Here is a 16,875-nt window from a genome sequence, read left to right on the forward strand (position 1 = left end):
CTGATCTCTCTGCACACTCCGCCCAGTCCAGAAGAGTCACCAGGTGTCACCCTACTCCCGGTTGTCATCTGCAGCTTCCCCTTCACCAGCTGACCCAACCGCAAAGCTCTCTCTAGATTCCTTTTCCCAGTCTTGTCCCTGCCCCTGGCCTAGAGAGAACACTCTTCTCTCTGCCATATCTTTAAGTCTGACACAAAGAATTATGAGGGAATAAATCCCAGAAGGCTGAGGGACACCTCACCCCCCATTTTTTAAAAAAAGATTTTATTTATATATTTGAGAGAGAGTGAGAGACCACGTGCAGGGGTGGGGGGAGCAGAGGGAGAGAGAAAGAAGCAGACTCCCAACTGAGCAGAGCAGAGAGCCCTATAGTAGTGGGCTAGATCCCCGGACTCCTGGATCATGACCTGAGAGGAAGGCAGCTGCTTACCCTACTGAACCACCCAGGCACCCCACCCCCCATTTTAAGAAAGGGAAAAAAGCAGCAGCAGCCGTGGACCCTAGAAGGAGCCTGTAAGGTCTAGAAAAGGCTCTAGGCTAGTTGATGAAGAGTCTACCCCACGCAGAGGATCACTCTGGCCTCCAGGAAAGAGCTGTGAAGCTGGCTCCAGAAAGGAGAGGCTAGGCCAAGCAGGGCACAGCCAAGCAGGCCACTTCTCAGCGGCCCCTCCTTCCCTCAGGGCCCCTGTCACACCTCCAATGCCATGGTGGCTGAGCCTTTGGTGGGAAGGGGTGATGTCTCAGCATGGGCTGGGGCTCAGGTCCTGACTTCCACCATCCAGGTGACATGGCCAATAGAAATGCCCCTCAGCAGGATGCTGGCTGCTCAGACACTAATGCACATTCTGCTGGTCACCCTGCTCCAGGAAGTAGGGTGGGGGGGAGAGGACAGAGACATCAGCTCTACATGTGGTGTGATAGGGACACGGGTGAAATGGGAAAAGTCAAGACCACAGTGGCACTCCCTGGACCTGGTTCAATTAGCCCAAGCACACCATCTGCTCTTAAAATAGATATCTCCATATTTAAAAGTTATTTGATCTAAGAATCGAAAAAAATTAGAAGAACCTACACAGATCAGGGAAGTGAGTTTCTGTCTGCTGCACGAGGGTTGTTTGGGAAGCTTATCTGTCTCTTCCAATTCTCTATTGTTTGAATTTTTTAGAAATTGTGTTTTATAGTGTGTTTAAATAGTGTGTTTCACTACTGTAATAAAAAAAATCAAATACAGCATTTAAAAAGAGTAGTGCTGAGCCTCAGGTGACACTTCTGGTCTCTGCATCCCATGCTGCAGAAACAAATGTCTGCTGCTCTTCAGGGTCTGGGATGGGCCTGATAGACTCACTGGCTTGCCACATAGGCCTGGGTCAGCTGAATAGCAGATCCCCTATTCTAGTCCCCAGATCAGCAGCCCCAGCACATAGAGACCATGATGCAAGATATCAGGAGGGACATTCAGTAGAAGACTCTTAGATGGGCTTATGATTCCCGTGAAGCAAAGGACACCCCAGATGGCTTCAGCCCAGGGTCCTGCTGTCCAGAGAGGAAAAATGGCATAAGATATGCAGGGGAGCAGCCAGGGCTCAGAGGTTCTGTGGCCATGTGACTGAGAGGAGAGGCAAGAGGGAAATGTGGGCAATGTTCTGTTGGAATCCCCCTATTTCTTTCAGGTCAGAGACTCTCAGCTGGGGCAATTCTCTCCCCCATGGAAATGTCTGGAGATATTTTGGCTGTCACACCTGGTGTGTGGTGTTGCAACTGACATCTAGCAGGTTGAGGCCAGAGATGTTAACCACCCCACAATGCATAGGACAGTCTCCACAAAACAGAATCGTCTGGCCTGAAAGCCAACAGTGCCGTGGTAAGAAAGTTCTGCTCTACAGGAGTTGTTATCAGTGGTTAAGAGGTTATGTCCCTGTCTTACTAGTCTAGTCACAGAAACAGGAAAATCTCTAGCATGGGCTAGCCTATCCCTACAACTCCACCCATCCACATATTGGGAGAGTTTTTAATGTACACAGACCCAAAGTTTTCAAATTTTAAGAAAGAGGTAAGGGTGAGAGTTTATGTGAAGGAGCATAAAAGATAATGTAGATAAGATTATTGCAAAACTTCCAGCAATCATCTGGTTAATTAGGATAATTACATTCATTTTTATTTCAAACATCCATTCCAAGCAGACTCCCAGGAAAAGGGCGTGACAGAGCAAGGATCAGGGATCCCAAGATCCAGTGGAGCTGCCTGGCCCCAGGCCTGGACTTCCTGCCCACTCTACCTGCCCTTCCCCACACTACAGGGAGGGGTGCCAAGAAGCCAAGCTGGCCACCACAGGGTGGAGACATCCAGCAGACCCAACCCGTATCACGCTGCCTCTCAGGTCAGAGGCAGGGGGCCAGCTGGTAGGGAGGCCAGTGTCAAGGACAGGCCAGGTGCCCGATCACTGTCTCCACCCCACGTGCTCAGCAGCTGGGGGAGCCCTTGAGCTGAGCCACAGGCTAGGCTCCAGACCCATGTCTTAGCTCCTAGAGAGCAACGGAGACCATGGGGACCCACACAGCTTTCTCCTCTGAGACTCTGCCAAGGCCAGCAATCCCCACGAAGTTCAAGGAGCAGCAAGGCCCACAGGTGGAAGCATTCAGTGACCAGGATCCTGGGGTCCTTCTGCCAGAAACTCATCGCGTTGACCTGAGTGCCTTGACATCTCTGTACTCGGGTTCCCGTCTCTGTACGGCCCAGGGATAATAATACCTGCCCTGCCTATATCATTCAACCATTGTGAGGAGGGAATCGGTTTCTGGCAGCTGAAAAGGCTCAGCCAGCTGACAAAAACGAGCTAATTCCTCACTGTCTTTCAAGATGTGGTTCAAACAGGTCATCTTCCAGGAAGACTCCCAGGCCCCCGGGTCTGATTCACTGATCCCTCTACTGCGCACGGAGTCTGCTGTGTGTCACCTGAGCACAAACACATTCAGCCGGGAGCACAGATTTAAAACTAGGATCAGTGTAAGAATTTTGATGGTTAACACACCGACAGGACTCGGCATGGTGCCTTAGCCACAACTGGGCCTTTGATGGAAAAAAATGGAATTAAAGCAGGGGGGTGGAGAGCAGAGGTGTGCTGCTTCCTCCATCAGACAGGAAACAAGAAGTGTTGTGGGGAGCCGGAACAAATGGGTGCCCCTTAAGTTACTGGGTGTCCCCCACAAATAACAGCAAACAGTGGCCCTGACCTGGGGCAGTAGCATGCCAGGTCATCATTAAGACATCAAAAGTGAGGACAAGAGCCAGAACACCCCTTCATACACACACCAATAGACAAGCCATGGCGGCTGGTGGGGGGGACAAGTCACTTGGGAGATAAGCCCACAAAGAGCAACCCCAAAATATTTTTTAATCCCCAGAGGGCCAGAGAATCAGCAGATATCCATACGGACAAAGTAAAAAACACAGGCACCCAGGCGGTGAGGCCCAGTCCAGCCAAACCTCCCTGCCGCAGCCCCTCCGCCTGCTGGGACCCTCTTCTGATGCCAGCAACCCCTCGGCTCAAACATGCTTAAAATGGCGACGGCGGCCTGTGGGGCCGGCGTTTGTCGTGCTGTTTTCCACGGTGCCCTTGGTGCCAAGAAAAACCTATCATCAGAAATGCCATCAGCTATATTTATCTATCTCTCAGCCCCCCAGCCTCCTCCTCCCGTCTGCCAGCCAGGCCCTGCGGAGCCCCCTCACCCAGTGGGCACACTTCCCCGTTGCTGACGCCTGTGACCACCTGCCCAAGCCCCGCTCTCCTGCGTTCCCTTCCTGAGCAGTGGCAGTCAGGCCTCCACACAGGCACAACACCCGATGGGCTGTGCCCCTTCTTACTGCATGCTTGGACGCACCTACATGTGCTTAATGTATGCCCTCCGACCGGCATCAGTCTGGATACCTCCAGTCCCAAACCGCTGGCAAAGGCAGCCCTCTATCTCCTTTCAGCCTCAGCTCCCTGTCCTCAAAGTCCTCCAGGAGCTATGGGCCGTGTCCTCTGGGAGGGGCACCCCCGCTGTAGTGTCTCACAAACCAGCCATCATGGAGAGACAAGTGGTATGGGGTGGGGTGAGAGAGCAAGCCTGGGAGGACAGGGGCTTGTCCCAGGCCTGGAGGCAACAGGACACCAGGCTACCCCTTTACCTCATACTCTGATGGAGAGTGGGGTGTCTCAGCCTGTATTTGAAGACACTTAGAATTTCTGAGGAATGTGCACATTAGAAGGATCCCCACTCCCTTCTCATCCAACGAAGAGGGAACATTGGCAGAACCTGGGGTACTGAAGGGAAATGGGCGAAGTCAAGGTTCAAGACTGCTCAAATCCTACAGCTGTGCCGACGTCTCTACTAGGGACTTACAGGACCAACAGGGCTAACACGGGAATGTCCTTTGGTGCCAGGCATATCGGACCTTTTCCTACCCAAGCAGCGGGCTCTAACCTGACCCTTCCCACCCTGGGGCCTAGCACTGAATGTCTAAAGGTGAACCGATGACCATATCCCAAATCCTCACACTTCCCCCTTTTGCTTGGTGGGGCCGCCCCCACTTCCCGCATCAGTGCTCTCCCCAGAAGACCGCCCATCACCTTCAAACCCCCAACTCAGGAAGGAGTTCCAGGGAACCGACCCGTCTGAGAATGAAGCAACCCAAATAAAAATTTTAAAACCCAGAAGCTCTTTCTCTCCAGCCCCCTCCCCCTCCACTGGCAAATGAAAACAAACAAGAAATCAAAGAGGCCTTTTGTGCGAGCACCGCGCTGACACGGCTGGGGCCTTTGAAAGGACTTCTGAATCGGACACTGAAGGATAAAATAACTGAAGCGTGGCAGCTCCTGAGACAGGGTTGGGGGGTGGGACCGATGGGGCAAAGAGAGAAAGGGGTGGGAAGGGAGACACCCTCTTCCTTGGGCAGAAAAGGGGATGCTCAGCTGTGCCCTCTCTGCACAGCTGCTGCAGGACACCAGAGCAGAGGGGGACCATGGCACAGCCCTCCACCCCTCTGGCCCACCCCTCCCCAGTGCCCCAGGTCTCTGCAACACTAGGAAGTGGTAGAGAAGGGCCCTGCCTCCCTCTTCATAGCCCCTGGTGAAGCCCTAGCGGGTCTTCCCTCCCCTCCAGCATGGATCACTGCACATTCATGCCTATGGGACAGTGCCTTCTAGAAGTCATCATGAGGCCTTCACCCAAACCCTGCCAGCTGCATGAAGGAGTCTCTCATTCTTAGAAGAGCCTCACTCACAGTAGGTTCACCAAGTGCGTATTTCATGAATAAAGGAAATTTGACCATCCTGTGGCAGTGCCAAAAAGTAAACTGAATCCTCAGGAAGTCCTTCTGCATGTCTGAAGCCCAGACCTCATGCTGCAGGGTGGCCCCCTTTCCTGTGGGTGGGTGGTGGAGCACAGCTGATCACCATGCTCAGGCATCCAGGTCCCCTCCAGCTTATTCACAGCCCTCACTCTACTGGTTCAAGCTTAGATAAGGGTGATTCTTTTTTCCCTTGAGCTATAGCTTCCAGTTCAGAGTGAGTACTCCACCAAGACCCCCTCTGTGTCACAGCCAGTGCAGACCACTGACCGGTTGAGCAGACAGCTATGGACAAAGGGGACAGCAGCAGATGGCCAGGGGAGTCCTAAAATGAGACAAGTCAAAGGACTGGTCTGGACACTTCTGATGTCTTTGGGGTCACATCCCCTCTTGAGGCTAGCCTGAGCTCCCATCACCCTTCCATTCCACCAAACAAGGCATCCCATGTCACATTAACAGAGCACAGGTGGCTTGGGTCAGCTTTTCAGGTGTACAACCTGAACAGTCATACACGACCCACGCTTGATTTTAATGCTCTCACTGTTGTCACATGGCAGTCCCTAATCATTCTGAACTAGGAGCCCATGCTTTAATTTTGCATGGGGCCCCGCAAATTACGTAGGTGGAAGGCCCTGCAAATCCCGTAGCTACCATGGGATCTGATCGCGCCTGGAGTTTCTGTGTTCCATACCAAATGCTCCAGTTTAAGAGGGCCTCCAGGGAGTGGTGACCAAAATGGCAAGGGCTCGAGGAGCTGCATCCAGTGCGGGAGGCGGGAGGGACTGGCAACGTTTGGCCTGGAGAAAGGACAGCTTCCTGGGGAGAAGGGTGGAAAGGAACCATGAGAGTAGGCTTCAGCATCTAAGAGGCTGCCATGTTACAGAAAACTTAGCTCTCACCTGCACAATCCCTTACCAGAAATAAAACTGGCAGGTGAAGGTGATAGGGAGGCAGCCTTGGGCTCATGAAGGCCTAACAGCAGTGAGTGCGGCAGCTGTGAGCCACCGCTTGCCCGCTCTGTGCCCATATCTGTACATGTTAGCTGCTTTCATCCCTTTAACCGTTCTCTGGGTTGGACGAACAGAAGAATTGTACGACCGAAGTTGACCTTTGCACGACACCAACGTCTCCTCCAGGATGTTCTAAAGGGGACCTTACATTAGGTTAAAAGATGATCCGTAGATACTTGCTAATCTTATGAATCTGGTTCCTGGGCCCTGCAGTCTCCGCCAGCCCTGGTACCAGATGGTGCTGCCTCAAAGACGCGGACCGGTGGCATTTCTGGGCCTTGAAAAAAAAGGCTAGGGATGAGGTGGCCCAGGGGCCACACTGGGGGTTACTTCCCCAAGAGCACAGCTGGTGTTCCTACAGCCCCTCCCATGTACTGGCACCAGAGCCACCAGACAGGCTGAGTGTCCAGCGAAGGCTTAGGGGTATTGCTGGCATTGGCTGCATCTTGGCAGGGCTAACGATGCCCTCTACCACCAGGGAAGGACCCAGATGAGGAATCCTCCCTCAGACCTGAAAACCAGTGCTCACGGCAAAGCCCTGAGCTCTGAAGCACAGAGCATAAACCAGGGGACTCTTATACCTGAGACGGGTGACTGTGGACTTGAAAAACTTCACTTAGACAAATCCTTAGGTGCTAATCCATTTCTGTGACAGGTAAGGTCCAGTCGTCCCAGGACTTGGGAGGTGAGGAAGGAGGCAGAGTCTCCTTTCAGGGCACTGCACTGAACAATGCAGGGGAGCACGGCCTGCAGAGTCCAGACGGAGAAACCCTACAGGACAAATGACCCAGGTCTTTCAATAGCAACAACCCATAAACTGCCAGAAAAGAAACCAAGATGGAGGAGGAGAACCACCTAGAGATTATGAGTCTTGAAAGCCGTAGTGACCCATTGCAATGCATGCACCTGATTTTTTTTTTTTAAAGCTCTATGCCAAACACGGAACTTGGACTCACGACCCCGAGATCAAGAGTTGCATGCTCTACCGACTGAGCCAGTAAGACGTCCCTGTATGTACCCAATTCTGATTCTGATCCTGACCCAGACAAACAAACAAAATTAGAAGATGATTAGGAAAATGTGAACACTGACTGACTGGACTATACTAAAGAAACTGTGGATTATTTTTAGGTGTGACAGTGATACCACGGTTACGTTCTTCACAACTTTTTTTTTTTTAAGATTTTATTTATTTATTCATGAGAGACACACAGAGAGAGAGAGGCAGAGATGCAGGCAGAGGGAGAAGCAGGCTCCATGCAGAAAGCCCAACGCAGGACTTGATCCTAGGACTCCGATATCAAGCCCTGAGCCGAAGGCAGACGCTCAACCGCTGAGCCACCCAGGTGTCCCTCAACTCCTTATCTTTAGAGATGTGCAGAGATAGATCTACAGATGAAAAGCCTGGATTTTCTTCTAAACAACAGTGTGGGTGGGCAGTGGGGGTATGGATGAGTCCAGACTGGCCACAAGTTGGCAACTATTGGCACTGGTAGTGGGGGCTGTTCCTTCTACGCATGAATTTCTCCACAATGCAAAAGTGAAGATAGAGGAAAGAACCACCATCCACATATCTGGACTTCATGCGCCTCCACTACGGGCCTGTCAGACGAAGCTGACAAGGAGAAGCTGCCATTTCCATTCAGTAAAGCATTTTATTACTCAGATTTTTTTTTTTTAAGTAATCTCTCCACCCAGTGTGAGGCTCGAACTCACAACCGGAGATCAAGAGTCACATGCTCCACCAACAAAGCCAGCCAGGTGCCCAAGATTTTTCTATTTCCAGGAGTTGAAGCCTAGGTTAGGGCAGATTTGAAGATACCAGTTCACCTTCAGGGCCCCATGGAAGCTTTGGAAATAGTCTAGCAGCACTTCCAGACCAGCTCAGCCATCCATCCCCACACAAACAGAGGCCTCCTGGACCCAAACTCCCGTCTGTCTCCGACCACTAAACTCTGGGCAACCTTTTTGGATGAAAGGACACCACCCAGATGCACCTCTCCTCCCCATGGCAGTGCTCTCTGACCCTGCTCTGCCTCAACCTCCCCTCCTAAATGGGACAGACACATGATAAGAGTCCTTTCCCAGCAGGAAGGTTAACCCTCATGGGGGCCATAACATACTTTGGGTGGTCTTTTGTACCCCACACACTGGGAGTGGAGCTCCTGATATCACACACATATCCTTTATTCTCTCTCCAACCATGACTCCTCCTGAAGCTTCATGCAGGGCAAAACAAGAGCACACAAGGGCCCCAGGTGCTTTGGAGGTAAAGTAGTGCCCTCATGCTTACCAACATGTCAAATTCACTTGTCATCGAACCTAGCACCACCGCTCAGCCCAGACTGGGTCCTCTGGCGCAGTTTTAAGGGAAGAAAAGTACTTCTTTTGGAATCCACAGCAACTCTTGTCTGAGCCCTTGCCACCCTAGCCCCCACTCCCAGGTTACAGTAGGAAGAAGGAGGAAGTGGCACCCTGCTGGGGATGTCCGAGGGCAGATACTGTCAGATCCATGCTGTTTGGGGAATTAGCTAGGAAAAGACATTTTCTAGCAAACTGGGGTGGCTTGGGGAGAAAGCTGTGCCTGCTTCTCAAATTCTTGAGACCACCTATCCCAGGCCCACTGGTAGCCCATGCTGCAACAACTCACCCCCACTCCTGCAGTAAGGCAGGTTTGAATTAGAGCAATTCCAGCAAGAAATCCTACCTTTGTTGAAACTATCTGGAGTCCAGGGAGCCAGAGTATAGATGAATTATTTTAAAATGTCCTCAGTTCTCCACTCAGCTTTTGTCAAGGAACTGGACCTCAGCCGGGACAGAAATGTCTGCGGCCACATTCGATGGGCCATGAATTTGCTCATATTCCTGGGCAAATGATCTCATTATAGCTGGGGGGCGGGCAGGGATGCCTCCCTTCTCCAGACACCTGCTTGGTTAGTCCAGGAGCCAGAAGGTTGGCCAGAAACGGTCTCCTTCATCACACACACTTCATCCTACCTCAGCCCCATGCTGGCACCAGTCAAGAATTTGGCCCAAAATAAAAGAGGCCCGGAAAACAGCCTGGCTATAGGAATCTAGCTAGAGAACAGGGTAGGAGGAAGCCAGAGAAAGGTGAGTATTGATTTCCATCTTAGAAGCCCTAGTTCTGAAATGAGAAGGTATAGAATCCTTGCAGAAGATCTATCTGACAGACACAAACTCAAGCCTCCAAGCTACCCCCAAGCTACCTCCAGCACCACCAGGCACACACCCTCCCCAGTCTGACTTGCTGTGTAGACAGGGAATGAGAGAATAACTCTTAAATTTTTTCTTTAGTCTCATTTCCAGAAAGCAAAAGGATGAACAGAGGAAGAAGACTGGTAGCTGATCATTCTTCATGAGGGGTCATGATAGTCACACAGGGCCAGGTACAGCCCTAGAAAGATCCCTGGAAGGAGCAACGGCTCTAGGGGTGGGGATGGGGGGTTGTCTGCTGCCTCCATTGGACCACTAAAGCCACCTCTCAGAATGAGAGAGAATGTAAGTAAGGAGAAAGTCCTCAAACACCACCTTTTCCTCCCTAGAGTTGTCCAACATCTAAACCCTCAGCTAACCTGAGTTGAGGTTACCTTCCTGACGCAGTGCTAAAAGCACCCCAAAATTTCATCTCTGGGTTAAGTCATACTGCTCCTCCCAACTTTCCAAACAGGCAAGCGAGTGACCACAGCAGAAAAGTGAGTTGCTTTTCTTTTTTATGAATGAACAGGAAGGAAGACACACACACACTTGTGGGAAAGAACATTCACTAGAGTTGAAGTTAAGCCACATTGTTACATTTGCATAAAGAGAGAAAGAAGGGAAACAAGGGGGGAAAAAATACCGGAATGGTGGAAAGGAAAAACACACACACACACACACACACACAGAAAAAGGTTTGGTAGCCCTCTCATTACAAGTTGGTTGGGCATAATGTAAACACACTTCTGCCTTGCTTAATCACAGAGTGCCGCCCGTTTAGGTTTCAAAGGCGGCAGTAAATTGGGCGTAGCTGAGTGGAGGCTAAAAATTAACCAGCCATCTCTGTTTCAATTTGTAAGAAAACAAAAGCGGAAAGAAATTATAAAAAGGGAAAGGGGGAGTCGGTGAAAGGAACAGAGGAAGAGAACTGCACCACTCTGACCCAAAATGCTGGGTGAAACTGGAAAAGCAAAGAGAAGTGGAACTACTTTGGAACACAAAAGGAAAAGGGAAATTTGCAGAGTTTTTGGATTGTTTGTTTCTTTCAGACCACTGCCGCAAAAACGCCCCTCCCTGCCTTGCCTGTGCTGGGGAGAGCATCTCTGCTGCCCAGCAGAGGGGTGGGAGCTGCGGGCAGCCACCCCGGGATCTCCCCACTTGAGCCGCACACTGTGGATGGGAGAGCGCAAGGAATCTCCTGCTCCTTTTCACTCTCTATGAAGTCAAATGACTTTCCTCCTCTCCCAACAGCCAAATCCCAGCCAAAACAGCTCCCGCCTGGGCATCTGGGCCCCAGAATCTCTCCGCCTCTGCCTTCTTTCCTCTTTTCTATTCATCCTGGCTCCTAACCGGGGGTTTTGCACACCCCTCTCTCCGCCGAACTGCTGCCCACCCCGCTTGTGCCAAATCCCGCTTTTCCCCGGGACTTGTGGGGAAGCCGCAGGGAAGCCAGCACCCGGCTTCCAATACTTCTGACTCATTTTAAATCTGAGCTACGAGTGATTTTTGTACATGTGTGGTGGTGTTTATCACCAATTCTCACCACGGTGGATAATTCTGGGGCAGCCTGGTCCTAGTCCTAAGCCCTGCAGCGTCTTTGGGGTAAGATGAGTCCTCCAAAGATGGAGATGCACGACAATCCAGTAGGTACCGTGGCAAGAGAGCAAAGGAGGAAGAATGGACAGGATGGAAGGGAACGGAAGAAGGGAAAGGGGAACATCACACATGCTGCAGCCCTGGGCAGAACACGCGCACGAGTTAGGCCCATTGCGTGTATCCTTTGGAAAGAAGAGGAACAATAAAACAAATGCCAGCAAGTAAAATAAAATGGGGAGGGGGGTTGAGAGTGACCTACCTGGAGTGTGGACAAAGTAAGCCAGATAAAGATCCAGTTCTTTGATTGTGACTCCAATGTGATGTGGCTGGACGCAGAGGCCGGGGTTCGAGCACTGGGGCGACTTGTAGAGCCGCTCCCCATCAGTACTTTCCAGGGGGATCCCCTTAAACAAAATCACCATGACCAGGTCCAGCCGCCACACCTTGTCGGCCTGGCGCAGGCAGTCAATCCGCCGGATCTTGCCCTTCTGGTCGGGGTTGGAGAGCACGCAGCAGGGGGGCTTCTTGCCCGTGATGGTCAGCACAAAGTCCTCTCGGAACTCAGGCCGGATGTCTTTGCGCAGCTTGGCCAGCAGCCGGGATGCCCACTTCTGCTTGATCTCGGGCTTCTCGCCCAGCAGCTCGTCCTTCACCGCCCGCTCCTCGTCCTTCGACATCCGCTTCTCGTGCTTCTTGAAGTACTTGCGCTTCCGCGCCTGCAGGTTGAACCAGGTGTAGGAGAAGGCGCGGACGTGAGGCAGCAGCGCCTCGATGAACGGGTGGAACTCATCCTGCAGGCGGCAAGCCGGGAGCATGCGGGGCGAGGGAGGACGGGAGGAGGGGAAGACGGGGTGAGGGGGAAAGAGAAAAGGAGAAAAGAAGCGTTAGAAGGGGGGCACAAGAAAAATCGCCTCCTCCTCCTCCTCTTCCCCCCTCCCACAACAATTTTCTCTTGTGATTGTTCTACAAAAGTGTGGTCTGGAGCCACCACCAGCCTAGCCAGCCGCTTGCTCCCATCTCAGCCTCAGCAGCCAGACAGAGGCACCCAGAGCCTGAGCACACACCTATTCTCTCTCTCTCTCTCTCTCTCCCTCACTCACTCACACACGCGCGCACAGACAACGTTGCCGTCCACACACACACGCTGCTGGTATCCCCGCCAGGCTCTGTCGCGCCCATGACATCTCCATGTTCTATCGCTGCCGCAAACTCCTGTCAGCTCGCCCCGCTGCAGTGTCCGGTCTGCACCGATTCTCGAGGACGCACAGGCGAGGCGTGCGGGGGCCGCCTCGTGTCCCGACACCGGTCGGGTTTTGGCCACCCCCAAAAAGAGCGAACATGACATCCAGGAGCCAGCGAGGAACCGGATTTGGCTTTCCCCTCCCCAAGCTGTTTTCATTCTCTTTTCTCCTGCTCCAATTGGAACATCCACCCCAGCATTTTTTTTAATCAGATCTAAATCCTAAATATGTGATTTCAGCTTTGTTACCGACACCGATACTAATGTTAATCACAGTAATAAGGAACAAAACACTTCTTGTTAGCACAAATAAGGTGGTTGCCTCGGCCACATTAGGGTTAAAAGCTACGTGGGGCGTCCTGCAGCCCCTTCCCCACTGACCCCTTCACCCTCTTTCCCACTCAGTCAGGTGACAGAGGGCTGGGCTCTCGCTTTTTGTTTTTTGTTTTTTTTTTTTTTTTGCTTGTTTGCTTGTTTGAAGTTTAAATAATAATTGATTTCTGTTTACAAAAATAAAACTGGAAAAAATTAAATAATTACCATTGATCTGAAGCACCCGGCAAAGCCCAACGCCCGATTCTGAGCTTCTGGACTCAACAGAGTTGTGAGTTGGGGGCGGGTGGGGGGAGGGGGAGGGGGAGGAGCAGGGGAGGAAGGTAAATGTTTTAAAGGGGGTTATTATTGGTGTGCTGGGGAATAGGGGCCGGGCTTGGGTGGATTCTCAAACCCTTCCCCCTCCTCCCCCCTCCACGCTCCATTGCACAGAAGGGGGAAATTAATATTTTTTTTGAAAAGGAGCAAAAAGAAAGAAAGGTCAGGGATAGCAAGCAGAGAGAGGGAGCGAGCCGGTTGCCACACACGCCAGGTAAACAAAAGCCAACAAAAAAATTTTCAATTTCGCCTCCTGTGCATCCTCTTTCAGTTTTAAGAGAGAGAGAGAGAGAGAGAGAGAGAGAGAGAAGGAAAATATGCAAAATTTAAAAATCAAAACCTACCTCCCAATCATCACCCCCAACACACAGTACACCCTACCCCACCCCCCACCCCACCCCACCCCCCCCGTACAAAACAAAACAAAAACAAAAACCAGGAGGGGGAAAGCAGCAGCTGAAGAAAAAGGCTTTCGGCTTTGGCAGCGGCACAGGGGTGTAAACTTCGCGCTGCCTCCCTCCGCCTCTGAGCCTGATCGCAGGCAAAGGGGGAGCTCGCAGATTCCCGGGGAAAAGGACGAGTTCGGACCGGCTGCAGACCGTCGCTGGCAGACGCGTGCAAGAGAGAGAGGGAGTAAGGGAGGGAGGGAGGAAAGAAGAGAGCGAGGGAGAGAGCGAGGGAGGACGTGGATGGGATGGTGCTGTGTGTGTGTGTGTGAGAGAGAGAGAGAGAGAGAGAGTGCGAGAGAGAGAGAGAGAGAGAGAGAGAGAGAGCGAGCTGGTTGGGTTTTGGATTTTTTTAATTAATTAATTTATTTATTTTATTTATTTATTTATTTTTTTTTTTTTTTGCTTTTCTCTCTCAAACTCCCTCTCTCTCCCCTTTCATGCTCAATCCCCATCCATTTGCCTGTGCCAAAGCCAGTAAAAAGGGGGGGAAGGAAGAGAGAGAGAGAGAGAGAAGGATCCACCTATTTGGCAATGAGACATCCTCGAGCAGCCAATGGCTGTGTCCAAGGGGAGGAGGGAACCAGGCGAGCCGGGAGGGTGGGGAGAGCCCCCGGCAGTTGGAGACCAAAAACAATTTGCCCAATCGACAAGTTCACGTCTAATGAACAAGCAAAGTCCAGCAGTTATGAATTTTTCATTCCAGGCTCCCACTCGGGTCCATTTGGCAGCAGCCAGCCAGCAAATTTGGAAGGGGGGGGGTAGAGCTTGGGGGGGGGGCCTAGGATTGAGGAAGACACGGATTTTTTTTCTCTTTTTTTTTAAGCCAGAAAAAGAAATAAATAAAGGCCTGGCTCGGGCGGGCGCCCCAGAAGGCCTTGGGGAGAGCAGCTGCGCCTTCTCTGTGTTTTGGTTTCAGTCTCTTTCTCTCAGGCCCTCACACTCTCTTTCTGGTTCTATTTCTTTTTTTATTTATGGAGCGCACAGGGGCGAGTGGAAGTTTTCCTCCCTGGCCATACACGCGAGCCTGCGGTGCTATGAATAGAAAGAGAAGAAAGAGAGCTCGGAAAGTGTCGATGCCAGCAGCACTTCCAGGGCAGGGACCTGGCGCCCAGGGTGCGGCCACCCCTTCCTCCCCGAGCCTGGCTGCCGCTGGCAGGAACACTCCCAGACGAGGTGTACCCCCACCCCCAGGCCCCCAGCGAGCTTGACTGCCTCCCTCAGCCTACACCCAGCCACGCACGCTCCATTAGCGGTGACGAGGGATGCCAACGCAATGCAGCTCGGCTAGAGAAACTGCAACAGTTTATTAAAATAGCCTCCTGTCACAGCACTCCGCTGACAAGCACTACATGCAGCCACAAACACAACAGCCAATCCCAGGGAGAAGTGACAAAGGCAGGAAGATGGACACTACTTCTGAACAGTCACTGAGTCTTGCGATGCCTCCCCCCAGTCCCTAGACACTTCATTCTTTGCTTTCTCCAGCTTCGCTTTCTCTACTTGATCCATGTTTAGTGCTTCTAGGTTCTAGGTTGGAGGAGGGGCAACACTCACCTATCCCCCCAATTCAATTCAGACTAAAGGGCCCCGAACCCATAGAACCCCTATGGAGCAAGGTGCAAGAGCATACAAAAAGAAATCAGCATGAAAGGAGAAAGCTAAGCCAGGAAACAACAAACAAGAAAAGAAAGGGCTCTAGCAGGAAAAGCCGGACAACTTTGGGGAAACCGAGTCATGGGGAAGCAGCCTTCCTCCCAGCCAAGTGAGAGGATGATTGCAGGAGAGGGAGGCCTGGGGTGAGTGCCACCTCCACAGGGTTCTCTCTGCTAGGGGCTACTGGGCAGCCTGCCTTAGGCCTTGGAAAAGCTGTAAGGAGGGGACAGTTATTAAAAGAAGAGCAGAGAACACGAACAGACAGGGAGAGACTGATCCCGCTCAGAACTGTCCCTACAGCTGCCCTCTCCCCAGGCGAGGCTCAGCCCTCAGCTGGCATCGAGAAAAAGGTCACTGCTCACTCGTGCCCCTTTCTTCCCCATCTGAAACCCTGTGCTCGGTGGCCTTTATGCTGGCAGAAAGGTTCCCGGAAGAGCGCCTGGGGTGTGCCAAAACAAAACATGCAGCCCTGGGCTGGCGCTGAACCTTGACAATGGGAAAGGTGCGGGCCAGCACCTGGGACCCTGGTCCAGGTCCTGAATTGTCTGAAGAGAGCTCACAGCTGACCTCAAGAGAAGCAGAGGTGAGCAAGCAGGAGGCAGGTGTCATTGCGGACAGGCCTCAGAGTAGCATTCAATAATTAACATCATGTTAATAACCAGCTTCAGTCCAATTAGCCAAAGATGTTAACTGAGTGACATAAGATACCAAACCCTGCCTCTCCACCTTGAGAGAAGCAATCTTACTTTCTAGAGTCAAGATGAGATGGTAAAAACCAGAAGTGAGTTTATATTTGGCACACGGGTGTTTTTCTGGCATTTTGATTTATACTAAATATTAGAAACCGAACAGAAAATGGCCAACATGGGCCTCCTGGAGAATTCTGGCATATTTTGTTTCACAGACCACAGTGCCGGGTAGAAAAGATGCGCAAAACATGGGTTGATTCAGAAACCAGTGGTACAACAGGGTGGGTGGTGGGGAGATGGAAAGATCCACATGGAAGTTAAGGAAACAGGACAAGATGCACGATTCATTCTGGAGGGAGGGGTCAAAGGTCGAGGGAATGGCAGAGAGAGTGGACGTAGAAGTGGCCCAGGAGGGCCAGCGGAGTTTTTCAATAGAGCCTCAGGGATCCATACAGAGCCCACTGCACCCCCTCAATGCTCTCTTAACAGGAGGAGCAACAGGCCCTTCCCAGGGGAGTAACACGGAAGGAGAACAATCGGCAATTGTCCTTCTCCTGCCAGTTGTTGTAACCTTGAAGGTGGGCAGAGTGGATTCCCAGGGAGCACTCTCCCCTAACCCTGTTCCCACAGGGGCCACTGTCTGGGGTGTGCAGGAGAGTTTCTTTTTTGGAAGAGAGACCAGAGGCCAGGGTATTCCTAACGGTTGGAGGGAGGGGAGAAGCTCTCTCTTCCATGGGCACACACGGAGAGGAATCAATCGGGTTCCATCAGAAACACTGGGTATGCCCCCACCGCAGCAACCTCCTCCTCCTCCATGCCCCAGTGGTGGCTCTAGGCCCTAGACACGCCTCTCAGGAGCCCCAGACAAAAGGGGACTGTCCCCCTTTTGTTAAGAGAGTGGAGGCTCTGTTGGAAGATTACCTGTCCCAGACCCAGCCTCCTTCGCTTCTCCCCTCCCGCCTGGGCTGCGGGCTCAGAGGCTCTGCACCCTGCACACGGACAAGAGCCAAGACAAAAAACCCTCAGACAATTCAAGGCTTCTC

The 16,875-nt window shown here is 52.0% G+C and overlaps 1 protein-coding gene across 16 annotated transcripts in view; it reads right to left on the reverse strand.

The window, feature by feature from the left end:
- The window catches only part of NFIX (nuclear factor I X), a 99,460-nt gene that overhangs the window by 59,321 nt on the left and 23,264 nt on the right, over positions 1 to 16,875 (reverse strand). For 3 of the 16 annotated variants that reach the window (XM_049098255.1, XM_049098260.1, XM_049098258.1), the window contains exon 2: positions 11,410 to 11,941. In XM_049098255.1, coding sequence (XP_048954212.1) covers positions 11,410 to 11,941 — 532 coding nt within the window. Of the gene's footprint in view, positions 1 to 6,019; positions 6,145 to 11,409; positions 12,181 to 12,250; positions 12,443 to 12,930; positions 13,374 to 16,875 lie in introns of those variants that run through there. The other 13 variants (XM_049098257.1, XM_049098254.1, XM_049098253.1 and 10 more) reach the window with 11 other exon arrangements.

This window comes from Canis lupus, chromosome 20 (assembly GCF_003254725.2).
Source record: "Canis lupus dingo isolate Sandy chromosome 20, ASM325472v2, whole genome shotgun sequence".
In the NCBI taxonomy this organism is placed as follows: domain Eukaryota; kingdom Metazoa; phylum Chordata; class Mammalia; order Carnivora; family Canidae; genus Canis; species Canis lupus.